We start from the raw sequence: 16,639 nt of genomic DNA on the forward strand, positions 1-16,639 counted from the left end.
TTTATTCCCACCTCCTATCTCCTGTGACTAACTAGCCGGTATAAAGAATGGGTTAAGTTCAAAGAGGTTTTAATACTGTCTCTATTAACTCCCAGAAAAACTTTAATAAAAACATCTTAAATATTTCATCAGCAGCTTCCCCTAAAAGCTCTCTTTCCCACTGATTCAGCTGGGTATAACATAACATGAAGCAATAAATCTGTACGTGGGTGTTACCACAACCACTAATTCCCCTTTGTTATAAGATGACCCTAAATTCATTAAACATGAACCTTCCAAAGTAAAAAATACCTGTAAATAAGAACAACAACAACAAATCATAGCTTTGTGTTGCATTGGCATTTTATCACAAAGAAACTCAGACTGGTGCATAAATTAACCCTCTTTGGTATGCAGAGCTCATGCACCATGATATAAGTCCCAGTGAAAGTTAAAAGAATAATTACCATTATTTCTCCAGTCGGATGACAAATTGGAACATTTTCTCTTTGAACTTTTAAAAGAACACCATGTTGTAGACCCAAAATGCTATTTGATCTAACTTCAGCTATTATCAATTACTAATTTCTTCAATTACACAAGCATTGCATATTATATTGTCTTCAGAAGATACAAGAGAGATCCTACATCCCTGACGTACAAAGAATGACTCAAGTGTACCCAGAGGAGACAGGTAACACTTATCATAACACTTATCACATCTCATGCTAAACTTGGGAGATGGACACAGCAGAAGAGAACTGCTCCAGCCAGAGCTAGTCTATGCCTCCCCCATGTCCAAAAACATCCCCAATTTGATAAATAAAATACAGTTATTAATAATTTTCTCATTTCCAGCTTCCATTCTTGGCTGGATAAATGGACAAATGGATAGACAAAACATTATCACTATGGGCACAGAAGTCCTCTCCAACTCCAAAAAAAAAAAGAAAACAACGGTCAGCTCAAGTGCCCAAAGCAGTAGCCAGATTTCCTTTTAATGTTCCGGAAGTTTGGCTAATATCTTCTAAATGTTTTTAGAGAATGACTCATGTGCCTTTCAGTCTGAGGACAGATCTTCCCCAAGTCCACAGTCAAGATGCAGTGCTCAATCATGTTTATTTTTTCTAGTTGCTTCTTTGCTGGCTCACTTTTGACTGACATTGGCAATGGTGGAAGAGAAACAAAACATGGAAGATGGATGAGGGTGGCCAAACACTTACCTATTTCTTGGAATTTACAGAGGGGGAAGAACATTCAGGATCTGTTGACTCACAGTGAGGCTCCCAAGAGCGCTTTAGCTCAAGAAGTTGGGGTTGATGCTTTGTGACTTCAAGGGCTGAAATTCAAGCCCTGTCACACCAGCAGGTAACACACCAAAACAGGAGCGTTTGTACTTCAGCAGGGCTTCACTGCTTTGGTTTTCTGTGGGCTCCCTGGGAACAGCCCCTTATTCATATTGGACAGTACAGCACTGCACACAAAAACCCCCAAGAAGTTGGCTGCCCAGCATGAGGAAGGCACTTGGAGCATTTGCCATATGTAGTAACTACTCAGATTTTCATTCTCTAGTTTACACGTCAGGCTAACACCCCCCTGGAGAACATGTATTATTGAAACTCAATACCATGCAGACTGGTTATAGCTTGAAACTTATCATCCTAGCCTGAGGCATCAGAGAAGAAGTTATTTGAGTTTTCCTGACTTAAAAATATACATTATGAGTTTTTCAATATATTTTTTAATTAACTCCTCTTCTCCTTTCTGCTTTCACAGCTACACTAAATCATTCCAATTACAAGTTTTTCAATATCAAGCCAAGAAGAGGTGATTATGAAGTATCAGAAATCATACCTTCCCCTCAGAGCTCCAAGGCTGCTTTTGATTTGTGGACCTCAAACAGACTGTGGCAGAGGTAAAGCCCCCCCACCTTGGAAATGCTAAATGCCTTGTTGTCCTCATGACCTTGCTATTATAGTGTTGTTCAACTGAAATAGATGTTGATTTCAATCTAGTCTGTTGTGATCCCATCTGCCTCATTCTTCTTTCCAGCCCTTCTCTCCCAAGCGTGAGCACCTGTCCATCTCATGGGCCAGCTCCAGTGTTCACACAATTGTGTCAGATTGTCCAGGCAATTAGCCTGGCTGGAAATTAATGTGTTTCTTTTGGGTCATTTTTAGATCATCTCTCCAAACTATAAAAGTTGCACTGTCCCTACAAAAAGTCTGAAGTCTGTCACTGCCCAGGTTTGTATCAAATTAAGTTACCCTAAAACTGAACAGTCAGCTTTTACAGACTCCAGCAATCTGTGAACCATGGATTAAAAACACTGTCCTAGAGGCTATGTTGTCATGATGGATAACACAGACCTATCTGTTCTTTCACATTAACCAAACGATCTCTCTAAAATGATTGCTCAGACTGCTTAAGAAATCAATACATTGTCAGTCTCAGACTGCTGGGGGTAGAGGAAGGGCAGTAAAGCCAGTGCAACTTACACATTGGTAGTGAAGACACCATAGATCAGATCTTGCTCGGGAAGGTAGAAGGTGCTTTGCAATTCATTGTAATAGAAAGGGATTTCTCCAGCACGGGAGCAGTTCAGTCTGGCCTTCATGAAGGTTGTCCATGTGTCCTCCAGCAAAAATCTCCCTCCAATATCATTTTTGCAAACCCTTGCCACACGAGAATACACTGTTTTCCCACAGTCATGTTCCACCGCGTTCTCACGGAAGAAGAAGTAGGTGAACAAGCCGATGTCATAGGCAGCAATAAAGTTAGGCTCTGAAAAACAAACATTTGAAGAGATTTATATAGGTTAGAAATCAATCCATGCTCACTGACTCGCTCAGTGCATTGCGCTGCCAGCTCCATTTATGCAGCCTGTCAAAGCTGGGACCACAGGGAGTTTGGAGTCAGCAGAGGACATAAAAACAGTAGATGGGAATAATGATATATGAGGATATAGCTCTAGTACCCTTTTTCAGATCTTGGAAAGGCCCCATTTTCCCCCCACTTTATTGGCAAAGCTGCTACTGATTTCAGTGAAAGCAGAGTTCAACACTTTGCATATGCAGGACTTTCTCTGTACCTATACTCATTTTACAAGATAAAGCCTTCCCACTGGGCTGCTTCACCTATTCACTTCTGAAGTGGACCTTATGATGTGTTAAATATGCTGCGTGCATCCGCCCGATTCCCCACACAGCTGCGCTGAAACATTCAAGCTACTCTCCCAGCACTGTCACATCTGGCTTTTATCATGAAACCTTCCCAGTTTCTAGGCACAAAAGATTATCTTATGTCCGTAAAACAAAACCATGCCAGAGACTGACACTAGTGAAACACGCTCTCCTTAATGCTTTTTCTCCTAGAATTTTTGTTATTATTTTCACAAGAATTGAAATGAACCTGAAATTTAGTAGGTTTAGCAGTAAATATTTTAACTGGGTATATAACAAAGCTTTAAAGTGTATAGTCTTTTATCCTAGAAGTTTCTTTGGTAAAGATTGGCCAATGAATAATATTTGACGAAACAAACAAACAAACAAACAAAAACCCTTCCCCAAACCTGTTGGTTTTATAGGGTGTTTTTAAAATGTTCATTTCTGAGTAGTGCTCAAAGGAAGAAGAAAAAAGAAAAGTACAGAATTCCTTTAAAGCTGCAGCCCAGGAGGGAAAGAAGAACAGAGAAAGGCAGGCTACTGATGCTGCAAGCCAAGTTTGGGAGGCAGATGATGGTATGGAGGGAAGGACATTGCAAATCATCTCCTGTCAAACTTTCTCCTTCAAACTAACCATGAACCTTAAAGGGACCATTGTGACCCCCAGTCTGACCTTCTGTCTAACACAAATCAGAGAATTTCACCCTGTAATTCCACCATCAGATCCTCTAACTAACAGGTGAGTTAGACCCCATCTTTCGAAGGCGATCTGATCTTACTGGATAATGTCACATGGCTTTACAGCCATCACTTTCCTCAGTGACTTGTTCAAATGACTGAAGACTGACCCAGCTGCCACCTGTACTTCTTTTCCCATTTGGTATTATCTGGTTTCATCTTCCAATCACAGGTTCTCGTCATGACTTGTCTGCTGGATTAAAGAACTTTATCCTTTCCAAAATCTTCTCTTGATGTAAGTACTTCCATATCGTGAACAAAACACCTTTTATCTCCTTTTCAGAAAGATAAATAAATCGAGCTCCTTAAGTCTCTCACTGTGAGGCAGGCTTTCCAAGTTTCAAATCACTGCATGGCTTTTCTCTGAATCACCTTCAGGTTTTCTGTTTCTTGTTGAAAAGTGGCCAGAACAGGACAAAATTACTCCGATGTCACCAATGCTGCACAAAGTTATAAATCCAAGAGTCACATTAGTTTTTCCAGTCACATACGAGAACTTCAGTTACTGATTGTCTTCCTTAAACTCCCCTGTTCCAATGTGGCTTCCTTCTGAATCTTGCATTCATGCACAAACAAGAGGAACATGTTTCCAATGAGTGTATATGGGCTATGATGCTTCTTAGTCCTAATTCTCAGTCCTTCTGGAAGACATCCTTTTCCTTAAACTCCAGGTCTCCATACTGACTTCAGTATGCCTGCAGAAGCCTAATTCAGTCTTATTAAGCTCCAGAGAGTGCACAGTCCCACTGCTCTTATCTTTAATTGAAATGTCCTGAAATCTAATAGAAAGATTTCAAATATCTGATCAATTTACCTGGGTAAAAGGAGATGGGGGGAGTACTGGGGTATCCATCACTACAGTCTGCTCAGACAAGAAGTGCTTTGCCCCAGTCAGAAGGTGTGGACTCAGTGCAGGGATTACTGGTTGAAATTCTATAGCTTGCTTGATGCAGGGCATTATCACACTGGTGTAAGAGCTGCTTTTAATAACTATAAATCCACATCGCCATGGATTCACATGGAACATAATGTGCTGTGAAATTTCTCATTTTTGGCGTGATCTTGCACTGAAACCAGGCATCTTCAGCTGAGTCAGTGGAAGTAAAGAGTGCCTATCACTCTGCAGAATTGGGTCAACAATATGATGCTTTAAGTTGGTTTTGATCTTCAAATCTTTGAGTGGTTTTCTTGTTAAAATGATGTATTTGGTCATCTCACAAGACAGAGACCCATATATATGTTAAGTAGCCTCTAAGACCCACTTTCTCTATTCTAAATCAACTTCTCTGATATACTTCCAGGCTCTTTTTAAATGTCTTCTAAGCTGCATTGATTATTGCTCCGGAAGCCTTTCCCCATCATAACTCTGGATCTCAATATGAAAAGAGAGAGAAAGATTTACAAGCCTGTCAAGCTGACTTTAATATATCTCTTGCTCAGATGTGACCCACATGACTTTACCATTGAGCCATTTGGAGTTGTATTGTGCTGTCCTAAGTGGGGGAACATTTCCAAGGCTGCGGTAAATAGCAGGATCCCGTCCAGAAAAATCAATCACAGTTGCAGCATAGAGTTCTCCTCGTGATGTAATCACAGCTGTCGAGTTATGCCGAGGGTCGTATGGGCACCGAGCCACTCCATTAATTCTGTCAATGATTTTGCTGAGATTTCCTACCTGTATTTAAAAGGAGAGAGAAGAAAATTTAAAGAGCATCTGACTTTCTTACTGGTATAGAGAATTTTGTTTGCCCATGAGGACCTACTAGCAAATCCCTGATTTTTAAAAATCAGGTAGCTATGAGAATGTAATCTTAGTGATGACTGAAAATTGATCTTTACATCCATCGTTTGCCAATGTATGAAGTTGTGTCTGAGCCTCACTGATCCTACTGCTTTGTACAAAGGGTAATTCCCCAGCCAGTAAAGCCCAAACCCGCTTGGTGTAATCAGGTGCTCCTGGTGCAGGCACAGGTTTTCAATCTCCTGTAGACACCTCCTAAATACATACTGGCCTTAAAAGAACATACAAATAAACATTTCGCTGGACCTGCTCCTGCCTCTCTTGAATCCAAAGGGAGTTTTGCCATTTATTTTAAAGAAACTTTAAGGTATTCAGCTCAGGAGGTACTCACAGCTAAGCTTGTCTACATTCCCCATTTTCAGCGCCATACCCAAGATTTACACGAGCAGCACTTTGTCCAGACCCAACTCACCCATAACATGAACTTTTTGCTCCCCAACTGCAGATGCACTCATTGCCCCACAGTAGCCCAAAGAAGAAAACCAAAATAATTTCAGTCAGCTACATTTAGAACATATTTTGTGCACCCATGATAGCCTGCCAAATGACTGGCCTTTCCCAGAGCATGCATCCAACCCTCTCCATCACTGTAACAGAGCTAAAACAGACCTGTCGACTGGAACACACAGGTGAAAAGGCATTGGTACCACAGGTAAAGACCTTCTTGCCATAAACAATCAGCACTCGAACATAGTTCTGGCACTCTTCCTATAGGGACACAAGACAGAGACAAAGGACGTTTGAAAATTTTATTACATTTAAAAAATACCTGTATTGCAGCAGGAATGCACCTTCCTTGGCTCTAACTTGGGCTGAGGTTTGTTGCCTCAAGCAGTGCACAGCTGTAGGGAGCCAGCAGTCTAAGTGAGCTAGCCCAATTTGCTGGTTCTCTAACCATAGCCCTGCACAGTCCTGGGGTAGGATGTTATCCATCAGGTTGATTCTGTCATAGCTACAAGTGCCTCTTTCTGTGCTCTGCTTAGATTGGAGGAGAGATTCTCCCTCTTTCCATGATGATACTTCTGACCTATTTTCCCAGTAATGCTGCAGCTTTGAAAACATTACCCAGACACAAATTCCAGTGAAGGATAGCAGGTCTGTCTGCACTATAATTCAAACCAGTGCCAGCAGGAAAACAGCAGGAACTTCTCTTTAATAGACCAGACTGGTCAGGAGAACCTCGTGCTTGAACAAGCTGTTACTTCCTGCCTCCCAGAGGATTGTGTGCTCAGGATTTTCCATGGTAGAAAGAGTTTCTCTTTCAGGCCAGGCCAGTGAGAAACAGCAGATTCCCGGTCTCAGTTGCTTGACCACTTGCTGGTACCTATAAGCAACTCCCTTCACATGGCAGTCCCCAAAGGTGTGGGGATCCTGCTGTCCCACGCTGTGCTGGGGTGGCAGCGCAAGGCTGCAGTTGCCTTTTTTTCAGAAAATCACCTTCTGTTGTTAGAGCAAGCCATGGTCTCTCTTTCTCCCCAGTGCCTCATATCCAGAGACCTGTGGAGCGCAGATCAGGCTAATTGAGCATCCCCTGGAGTTAAGCAGCAGAGGAGGAAGAGGCCACATAAGGCAGGAACTTTCTAACAATACACACAGGAAAAGGGAGGTGAGAGACTAGTGTGCAATTCCCAGAGGCAGTGCAAGAGGCTCCAGAACCACCTGCCCAAAGAGCCCCAATGAGCCATGTGCACCAGCCTGCCTGGCCTGGGCCACCTCAGAGGAGAGGATATGAACAATGACTGGCACCCACTGGGCTCCAGGGGAAGAAAGTCTATTGTGTTATACCAGAAACAGAAAAGGAAACTTGTTAGAAAATAGCAACCTCATCTGGGTTACCCTGGCTGCTTTGCTTTCTTCCCTCCAATAGATCATCATTTGCCACTAAGTTGAGCCTACAGCTGCAAACACCACTTCTCCCTCCTGTGAGCAGCAATTATTCTGCAAGCTCCCATCTCACAGCACTCCACGCTGTTGATCATTTCCCTGAAGACTTTATTTTCAAGACTCAGCAGTGTAAAAACACCCCCTATCATCTGAAAAGGAAGGGGCTTGCTTAGCTGGATTGCACACTATCTTATTTCATTTGCTGTACGGAAAGGATTCAACGTAGAAACCTGCCAGTGTTAGCAACAGATGGCAACTGCATGGGCATGATATGTGATCCTTGCTTTTGAATGGCACAGAGCCAGCCCAGGAGCACTTGCCCAGCCTGGAGAGAGGCTACAGAGTGCCACAGAGCAGGTGCTGCTAGTCTTGAGGGGCAGCAGGAATCAGATACCCAATTCAGATTCCTGCTGCCCAGAAACTGAGAGCTTAGATTCATAGCTGATTCAACTCTTTATTTCAGAAGCAGATCAGTCATGGTGATGGTGCATCAGTCTATCAAACAGGACTTTGAGAAGCACTGTGCCACCTTCTGTGAGTTGAGAATAGTGGTCTCACTGCTTCCCTTAACAAGACAAAGGGCTTGCCAGCCTCTCTGCCCTCTCCTGCCATTGCTGCATGGTGCTGGGAGTTCTGTCAGCTCCTCCCTGCCTAGAGATGTCTGCATTTCATGACTGGGTAAGGTAATTCCTCTTTCTGTAGAGTACAGTTATTCAATCCCACATAATTTTAGGACCACTATATATTTGACTGCAAAGTACTAAAATTTCTCAAGCGAATGCTGTTAAAAAATAGTATTAGGTCGTCTCCCAACAGAGTTTTGTTTTCAGAATATGATTGATTGCCATCTAACCTAGAATGCCATTCTGTACTCAAATTTCACACAGTAAGAGAGTACCCATCTGCTCCCCCTCCACTGCCACCATTCTCTTTGTGCAAGGTCTGAGCACAGCTTCTGTCCTAAACCAGCTAAGACCAGTTATATTGTTGGATCTTTTCCTGCCTAGCTAGTACAAAGTAATCCTAACTAAAGCCCTGTCCAGCCAAAATCTAAAATCCTAATTTGGAGAATTCCCTTTATTTGCACAGAACTGTATTACAGATTAACAAACATCAATTTCTGTTAAAATCTTCCCAGCTGAGAAGATAGCACACAAAAAGAATTTCTCTGGAAGGTCATTACTGCAGTCGACTGGCAGTGATGGATCTGTTGCATACTTTTACTCCATTTTTACTGCTTAAAAACAATGCTGTTTGGTGTGGGCCATGTCCACCTGTAGTTGTTCCTGTGAATTAACTGAGCAGGCATTTCCCCTAGACCTGCCTCACTGATGATGGTAGCAGCACTCCATGTTCCTGGAGGAAGAGCAATGATAATGTGCTCATTTCAAGCACTGGTCTCAAAGCAATTTATACACTTAAAGCAATGTTCTGAAACAGATGTACATTGTCTGCCCTGCTCTCTAAGCTGGGTGAATCAAAACAATGCAGGTGCTAAACTCTCTGTGGTGACACACTGAGTTAGAGGACAGACACAAAGGTCTCACTACCAGACCACATCTCTCCAACCTGCCTGGCCCAAAGCAGAATACAGTGCTCATCTCATGTTTCTTATTGCTGTACCTGTCACATCTATCTATGAAGCCTCCAACAAAAGCAAAGAAGAAACAAAACCACTTAAATGCTCCAGTTTGCAGGATTTTTCTCAAGACGGTGTCTGGGAGATTTAATTAGATCCTCTTTCTACCCCATTCTCAAAATAAACAGCAAGGAACAGCCTCCTCTCTGTGTTCTTTAAACCAGCCTGGATTTGCTTTGAAAAGTTATTCAATACAGTGCTCTCTGCAACAAGTCATAGCTGAGGCAACTGGTTAGTAAAATGATCTCACAAACCCCTACAGAAAATAGCAGCTATTTAATGTAGTTTCTTCCATGTGGCTGGAAAACTCTGCACACAGGAAGCAAAATTCAGATGGGCTTTAATATAAGCAGAAAATTTGGCAAGTTTGAACCCACCTCTGTCCAGACAAGACAATATTTGGATCCTGCTTTCACATTATGGAGCAGACAGTTAAATCTGTGTATGATCAGTCTGCAAATCTCATCACCAGAAGATATTACTGGGATCAAGAGATTAAGGTTTTAAATAAAGGGGGAAGACTGCATATTTATATGGTTAATAAGAATAACTCAGTTATGTTAGTTAGGATTATTATTAAATATATGGCAGAGCTGATAAAAACCTGTGCCTCACTGCCAGAGAATTAAGCACATTTCTGATTTTCCTACGAATTGCATGTTATGTACTTTGAGGTTCTTGCTCCTTCCTCAAAATTACCTGGTATCGGTCCCTTTATTGAGATAGGGCCATAAATTTAGAAGGTATCACTTTTCTCTAGTCCAATGATCCTTGTTTTCCTAGAAAGGAAGAGGACATGACTTCTAATGCTCAACACTACAGGCCACAGGATCTCACAGTCAGAACAAACTGCACTGAAGCCCCTTCCTGCCACCAGTTTAAGCCTATCCTTGTTTGTTTTTTGGTCACATTTAGAGTTACTGTTCACCCACTGGCTGTGAATGCTGTATGTCCATGACTGTGGACAGGACCAGGTCTCCTTCAAGCTCACAGAGATGTCAAGTTGCTTTGAAAGCACAATTCAAACCTGAGAAACAAGAGTGGTGTCCTGTTACTGCCTTCATTCATGTGGACAGATCAGCAAATGGAGGGGCTGACCTCCTGCAGCTTCCATTTGAGGTAAAATTCAAAAAGTTTCAGGTTTCTGCAAATAAGCCAGCTGTAGATGCCTCTTAGTTGTTTATTCTGTCATCTCTTAACACCAGAGTTCTAAAATGTTATAAACCCTTAATCTCATTGTACAGATACATTTTTCTTTGAAAGCATAGCTATATATAGACACTACTTTAATGGCTTTCTAGCTTAAATAAACTACCCAAGCCCTGTTGTCAGAGATCTCATTTTTAATTATTTTTTTTAGGCTAACACTATTTCATCACATACTGATATATTTTACAGTTATACACTGTATGAGAAAAATAGCTGTTGCAGACAGTCTGACAGTCTGGAGTACAACCTGGAGCTCAGAGAATCAGCCAGCAGAACTCCAAGTTACCCCTTCAGTGACATTTTAGAGTACAGCAAACATTTAGTGTATCTGCTGCAGTTTATCCCAATTTATTAAAAAACAACCAAGACCTAACTTGTTCTTGAGCACTGCTATTGATACACTCTCAGATATCTGTATTTATTTCTTTGGACAAGCAATTCTGTTACTCAGTTTAAGCCAAGGCCCCAACCAAACTACCCTTCTCCTCTGAGTGCAACAGATAGCAAAGAGAATTGCTAATGATTTTTCCAGCCAAATGTTCTTTAATAGACTTCTAATCAAATTTATTTGGGGGCTGATTCTGCATTGACAGCTTAGCAGAAGTAATAGGAATGTATGTTCAGGTCTCTAGGAACAGGTACAAAGGGGATAAAAATAGTTGATGGCCTCCCAGTTATTTCTGTTTCCCCGGAGATTTTTATGGTGCCTCTCCTACCTGGATGCCTATTATTCTTAAGTGGTGTGGAGTTTCCCAATTCCACCAGATAAGCAGATAAGAATCCTCTGTGTGACACAGAGCCACTGGCAGGTCTGAAATAGCTGATTCCTCCATTAGCTCAGCAATTTCTATGCACCAATTCCATTCCAGTGGAATTGCAGCCTTGGGCTAGGACTTCCCTGTAACCTTGTGCATCGACAGCAACACGACACCTTAAAAAAAAAGCTTAGAAGCTATACTAGCAATGCAGTGGGACAGCCCAGCTGGATGCCTATCAGGTATTTCTCTCACTTCTGTCTTGCTCCGGAAGTGTTATTAGTGCATCATCTTCCTCCTGGCTACACAAGGCTCTTAGGGCAGAACGTAAGAGCTGCCATTTTTCACTGTCATTTTCACAAATGGTTTCTTTACACAGTTTAAAATGATGGTGTGCTGCTTTTGGAAAGTTAACAAGTAATTCGGTGCTTAGACAAAAGAAAGACCAAAGTTCTAATGTTTAAAAAGCCACAATTTTCCATGTCAGACAAAATTCCTTAGATGTGGTGGATGGGGAATGTTATGCAGAGACAAACCAATTACAAACTAGGAGCTGAGCAACTCCTAATGAAATTAAATACACCTCTTACCCTTCTGCTCTATCCATCATTCATTTTATCATCACCTCTGGATGATTTCATTTGGAAGAAACAAAGAAAGGCAACATAACACTGACTTTGTTCTCTGCACGGTCTCTCCATAATGTGGATGTTTTCCAGGGGACAGTTTAAAGATATTGGTCATGCTACACTTTATAAATGCTGCAAAAATAAGAATGATTACTTGTGGAAGCCAGCATGGCTCTCCAGAGACATGGCAAGCAAAGCATATATGCTTCTTTGAGGAAACCACAAGTTTTAGTTGATAAAAATAACATCAATAAAAGAGACTTTTTTGAGGTGTTTGTTTTAATACTGCATGATTTATTGCAGAGAGTTAATTTTAAAATCAGGTTCAGGAACTTATACATTAAGTGATTAAAATCTGATAAATGACTGTGATGAAAAAAATCCTCGAAGTGAAATCACTCATAAACATGCAGTTCTAGTGCAGCTGCAGCTGGGGTGGTACCAGCCCAGTATCAACATTTTTCTTAACAAACATTTACCCTAAAGATGGCAAAAGTAGCAACTACCAGTGAGGCCAGTGCCTCACTGTGTATATATATAGTCATATGTGCCAGGATGGTTGGTGAGGTGGACCCAACAAATAAAATACATTTTTTAATGATATTATGCATCAAAGAAAGAGGAACAAAAGGGCTTTATGTATAAGCATGGAGATTACATCCCAAGAGTAGTAACTATGAAAAGGATTTAGTGGTCACAGTGGCCAGGCAATTCTGCATGATCTCCTGCGGCAGAAGAGCTTACAAAACCACCATGTATATGAACTGAGGAGGGTGAAAGGCTGTTTTAATCACACTCAGGCATTAGAGAGATTGACAAGGGAATACAAGTGAAAAATTGGAGTGTGCAGAAAACAGACAAAAAGTATTCAAGGGCAGTAGAAAAATGACTTAGAGAAAGAGGCTTGTAGAACTCATCTTTTTACTTTATCAAAAAGCCTAAGTGCTGCATTGACAAGAGCACATAAGTGCCTCTGTAAACAATAAATATTTGTAACTAAAGGGCTCTTTAATCTAGCAGAGAAGGGCAGAATGAAACCCAGCCACTTAAAACTGAAGCCAGATCCAAATCAAAATTAAAATACATGTTAACAGGAAAGGTTATCTGCCATTAGAACAAACCAGCAAAACACAGGCAGCACATTTGCTTCAGGCCTTCAGAGCAAAACTTTCCATCTTTTTAAAAAAAGTACAGCAGACAAGTTCAGGTACTGAGCTCCATTTAGGAATAAGGAGGTGAAATTTATGGCCAGAGGTGTCAGAAAAAATGGTACCTTCTAACCTTGGATCTGAGACCCAGATTTTTCATCTGCCTTTTCTCTGGACAATAGGTACTCAAATCTGAAGTAACTACTATACCATAATAATTACACTTCTGTGATATGCATTTTTGGCTTTTATTCTTGTGTTTCTTATTTTTCGTAGGGTACAGCTCTGAGCATTTTAGGAAGAGAGTTCCTAAGCAGCAGGAAGAATCTTATTTAGATACTCACCAGGCACAATAAAAAAGGCATTTTAATACATGAGGCAGTTTTGAAAGCTTCACCTAAACTACATACATCATTAAATGGGCAAGGAAAATGTGCCAGTCATATAACTTAGGCAAACTATACTGTGAATTAATGTAAGAGCCAAAGGTTCTCCTTATTTCTAGCCTCTATCACCACATATATAAGTGCTTGACAATCCATAACATATTTATCATCAAATCATCTGTGCTGGGTAGAAACCTGCCATTAGTCAAGTTTTGACAAAGCAGAGCTGAGGGAGACAGAGCTCTGCATCTTGTACCACCATTTCACAGCAGAATCAGGGATGTTCACAATAGTGCTGCCCTCACCTGCTGCATTTACCCAGCCAAGGGCAGAGATGCTGGGTCAGATCTGGACTTAGCTGGAGTAGGGCACTTCATTGCTGCCTAGACTGATATTTTTGAGCTGGTGCTGAATCATTTCTCTGCAATATAACTAACAATGAATATATAGGGGGACTCAGCTGTGGAGACACAGGTTAGAGTAGATACAGACCTGGGAGATCAGTGTTTGCTTAGCTACTGCAGAATCCTTCTGCCTTTGTGCCTTCCTGTCTTCTTGTCAGACTCTTAGTCAACACCTTTGTTTGCCATAATTAGTATGTCAAGAAGTGCCTAACAGTCAGTTTAATTACTGTTCCTCCAAACTTCACTCATGGTCACTGGACCCACCAAATGATTTCAAGCTCTGTTTCATAATCAGCATAAACTCAGCTGTTCAGAGCATTATCCTCATGAAATTTTTTTGCAAACCCTTTGCAGTGTGAGAAGGCAGCAGTGAAGATACTCAGATCACTGGTTACTTTTGGCATAACAGTAACAAAGATAGCTTGAAATTACCCTAGAATTTGTTCAGTCACATGCATGGCTTTATCCAGGGGTTGACAAAATAATTCTGGGTTACAAATTCAAATTCTTCATGAACAACAGGATACAACTTAAATCTTACATACTTTACAAAGGAAGAAAAGAGGATAAGCCTTTCTTTGCACATCTAAAGTGCAAAAACCATAAATTCAAAAATTCCTCATGTCTTAGATTTTGGAGTTTTTCAATTTTGTCCTACTTATTATCATTGCTGGCCATGTTTGGTGTTTGCCCATCCCAATCCATTTTGCCTCCATGTTGATTTCCTGCATAATGTAGTTTCTACATGAAACTCTAGCATATGTTCTAGGATACCCATACTCCTGTTCTCCACAGCTACATGAAGCAAATTGTTGCCTATGTGCTAGCTTTTTTTGTGTGTATGTATAAACAAGTTAATACAGTAACCACATAAAGTTTATTATATAAAATTATTGTCAATGGAAGAACAGATAATCCTGTGTTTAAAGCAGTAAACTGGAATGTGGCAGATTCTAGCATTTTGGGCCAGCCACACAATCACTCTCTGCTTGATTGTCCGTGTCTAAGCAAAGATTTTGCTTATCCTGTCTTATCCCTTGTCCAGCTCCTCTGGTTTGGACTGAGAGCTCTTTGCAGTGTTGTATTAAGCACAATAGCAACCAGAGGGTTCAGCTGAAGCCTGAAGATTTTTGAAGAGCACAAATATCACATTTGAAAATTAAAAACATTTCCTGCTTTTAGATAGATGCCTTTGTTTTAGCTTCTCAGAAGAAGAGTGGAAAGGCCCTGCGGCTGAATCAGAAATGCCTGCAAACTCTGGACTTCTGGGACAGCATGTGCTAGTTCAAGTAATTCTTACTTCAAACTGCAGTTTAACAGAGTGCACCTGCCTCTGAAGCAGCTCTGTGACATTCAACCTGAAGAGACTGCAGTGTGCTAGCAGATTCAATCCACACCTTCCAGGGAATTACACAACTATGAACTCTAACTGCAAGCAAGCATTGAATCCCATGGGGCTGAATGCCAGTGGCTCATTGCTAAGGACCTGGGCTAAGCCAACCTTCCTGGCCTCACACCCCACTGCAGGATGCTACCCCTGGCTTGCCACCACTCTGCTCCCTGATGTGTTACAAATTGTGTCCTCTCCAGCAGTGAAATCACCTTTCAATTTCATGCAGAGCAAGTGTAATAACTTGGACAGGGGGCCTTTGAAGTGGCTTGCTTGGTGGTGCTTATACACATGTGGTAGGAGAGCTAAACTGCTGCAAATTTGCAAGCTCGAACTGGTGTCAGACATTCTCTGTGTGGATTTCACATGTTGCAAATATATTTACCCGTAACATCATTGTAGCAAAGCAAAACTTACCTCTGTTTTCCCTTTACTTTGACAGGACCTCCTGGTGTCCTCATCTGAACCCCATGCTGTTGCCTGAAAAACCAAAATGCACAAGTCACGCAGGAATGCCACCAACCACCATGTCTGGAGAGTCCCAAAACAAAAGCAAGTATCTCCAGCCAATTCACACAGCCCAATTTAAAAGCAGCATTGTGACAGTAAACATGTATCTAACTCCCACTGTGCTCACAGAGCACACAAATGATAAATAGATGAGAAGTCCAGAGGCAGTGGGATGCAGTGGCAACTGGGATGTTCACAGAGGACAGACTTTAATTTACATGTAAATATAACTTCTGATCATCATTCAGCTGGAAGGTCCAAGACATAAGCCCCACACACCAAGTCATCGCATTCTTTTTAAAGAGGACAGTGCTATATAAACCCCCAGCTTTCATCACCAGAAAGAAAAATTCCCTACAGCAAAGTCCAACAGTTCTGCACAAATCTGTTGGTCTTCTTAAATTTACCCCCAAGATTATCACCTTTTAAATAACCCTGGAATGAATCAAGCTGGATCAAAACTGGGAGCTGACAGGTGAAACCCAGAGTGGTGGAAAGAGGGGAGAAAGGTTGACGGTGATTTGTGATGCCAGACAAGTGGGGTCAGGTCCTGAGGTAGAGTAAAACACATTAGGGCTGAGGGCACTATTGACTGGGGGCTGAGAGCATGTGTGGTCCCCATTTGCCTCTGACTTCTTCAGAATGAACAGCCCCTTCCTTCACAAGAAAAGTCAAGACCAGAAAAGCTGCATTAGAGAGAACTTTTAGATCTAAAATATTTAGCAACATTCCAAAATATTCAGTGCCCTCCCCAGTTTTCCTCCCTTCAGCACTTTTTAAAAATAGTCCTAACAAATTCAACCAGGTGTTGTTAGCTGGAGGTGAAAATACATATATATATCCATATTATACATAATACATCATTCTGAGTACCAGAAAAATAGCTCTGTTACATAGGAAAGGCCAGGCTCACAAAGTTCAGATAAAGATCCAAAGCTCCCCTAACAGAGCCAGTTTTTCTTTATTTTTATTTTCCTCAGTCCATTACCAACAAAGGAAATAG

The 16,639-nt window shown here is 41.4% G+C and overlaps 1 protein-coding gene across 10 annotated transcripts in view; it reads right to left on the reverse strand.

Annotated features, from left to right (window-relative positions):
- The window catches only part of SEMA5B (semaphorin 5B), a 272,778-nt gene that overhangs the window by 67,072 nt on the left and 189,067 nt on the right, over positions 1-16,639 (reverse strand). For 9 of the 10 annotated variants that reach the window (XM_069021071.1, XM_069021072.1, XM_069021070.1 and 6 more), the window contains 4 exons: positions 15,544-15,606; positions 6,292-6,390; positions 5,343-5,556; positions 2,478-2,763 (listed from right to left, as the gene is read on the reverse strand). In XM_069021071.1, coding sequence (XP_068877172.1) covers positions 2,478-2,763; positions 5,343-5,556; positions 6,292-6,390; positions 15,544-15,606 — 662 coding nt within the window. Of the gene's footprint in view, positions 1-2,477; positions 2,764-3,991; positions 4,046-5,342; positions 5,557-6,291; positions 6,391-15,543; positions 15,607-16,639 lie in introns of those variants that run through there. The other variant, XM_069021080.1, reaches the window with a different exon arrangement.

This window comes from Aphelocoma coerulescens, chromosome 7, assembly GCF_041296385.1.
Source record: "Aphelocoma coerulescens isolate FSJ_1873_10779 chromosome 7, UR_Acoe_1.0, whole genome shotgun sequence".
In the NCBI taxonomy this organism is placed as follows: Eukaryota; Metazoa; Chordata; class Aves; order Passeriformes; family Corvidae; genus Aphelocoma; species Aphelocoma coerulescens.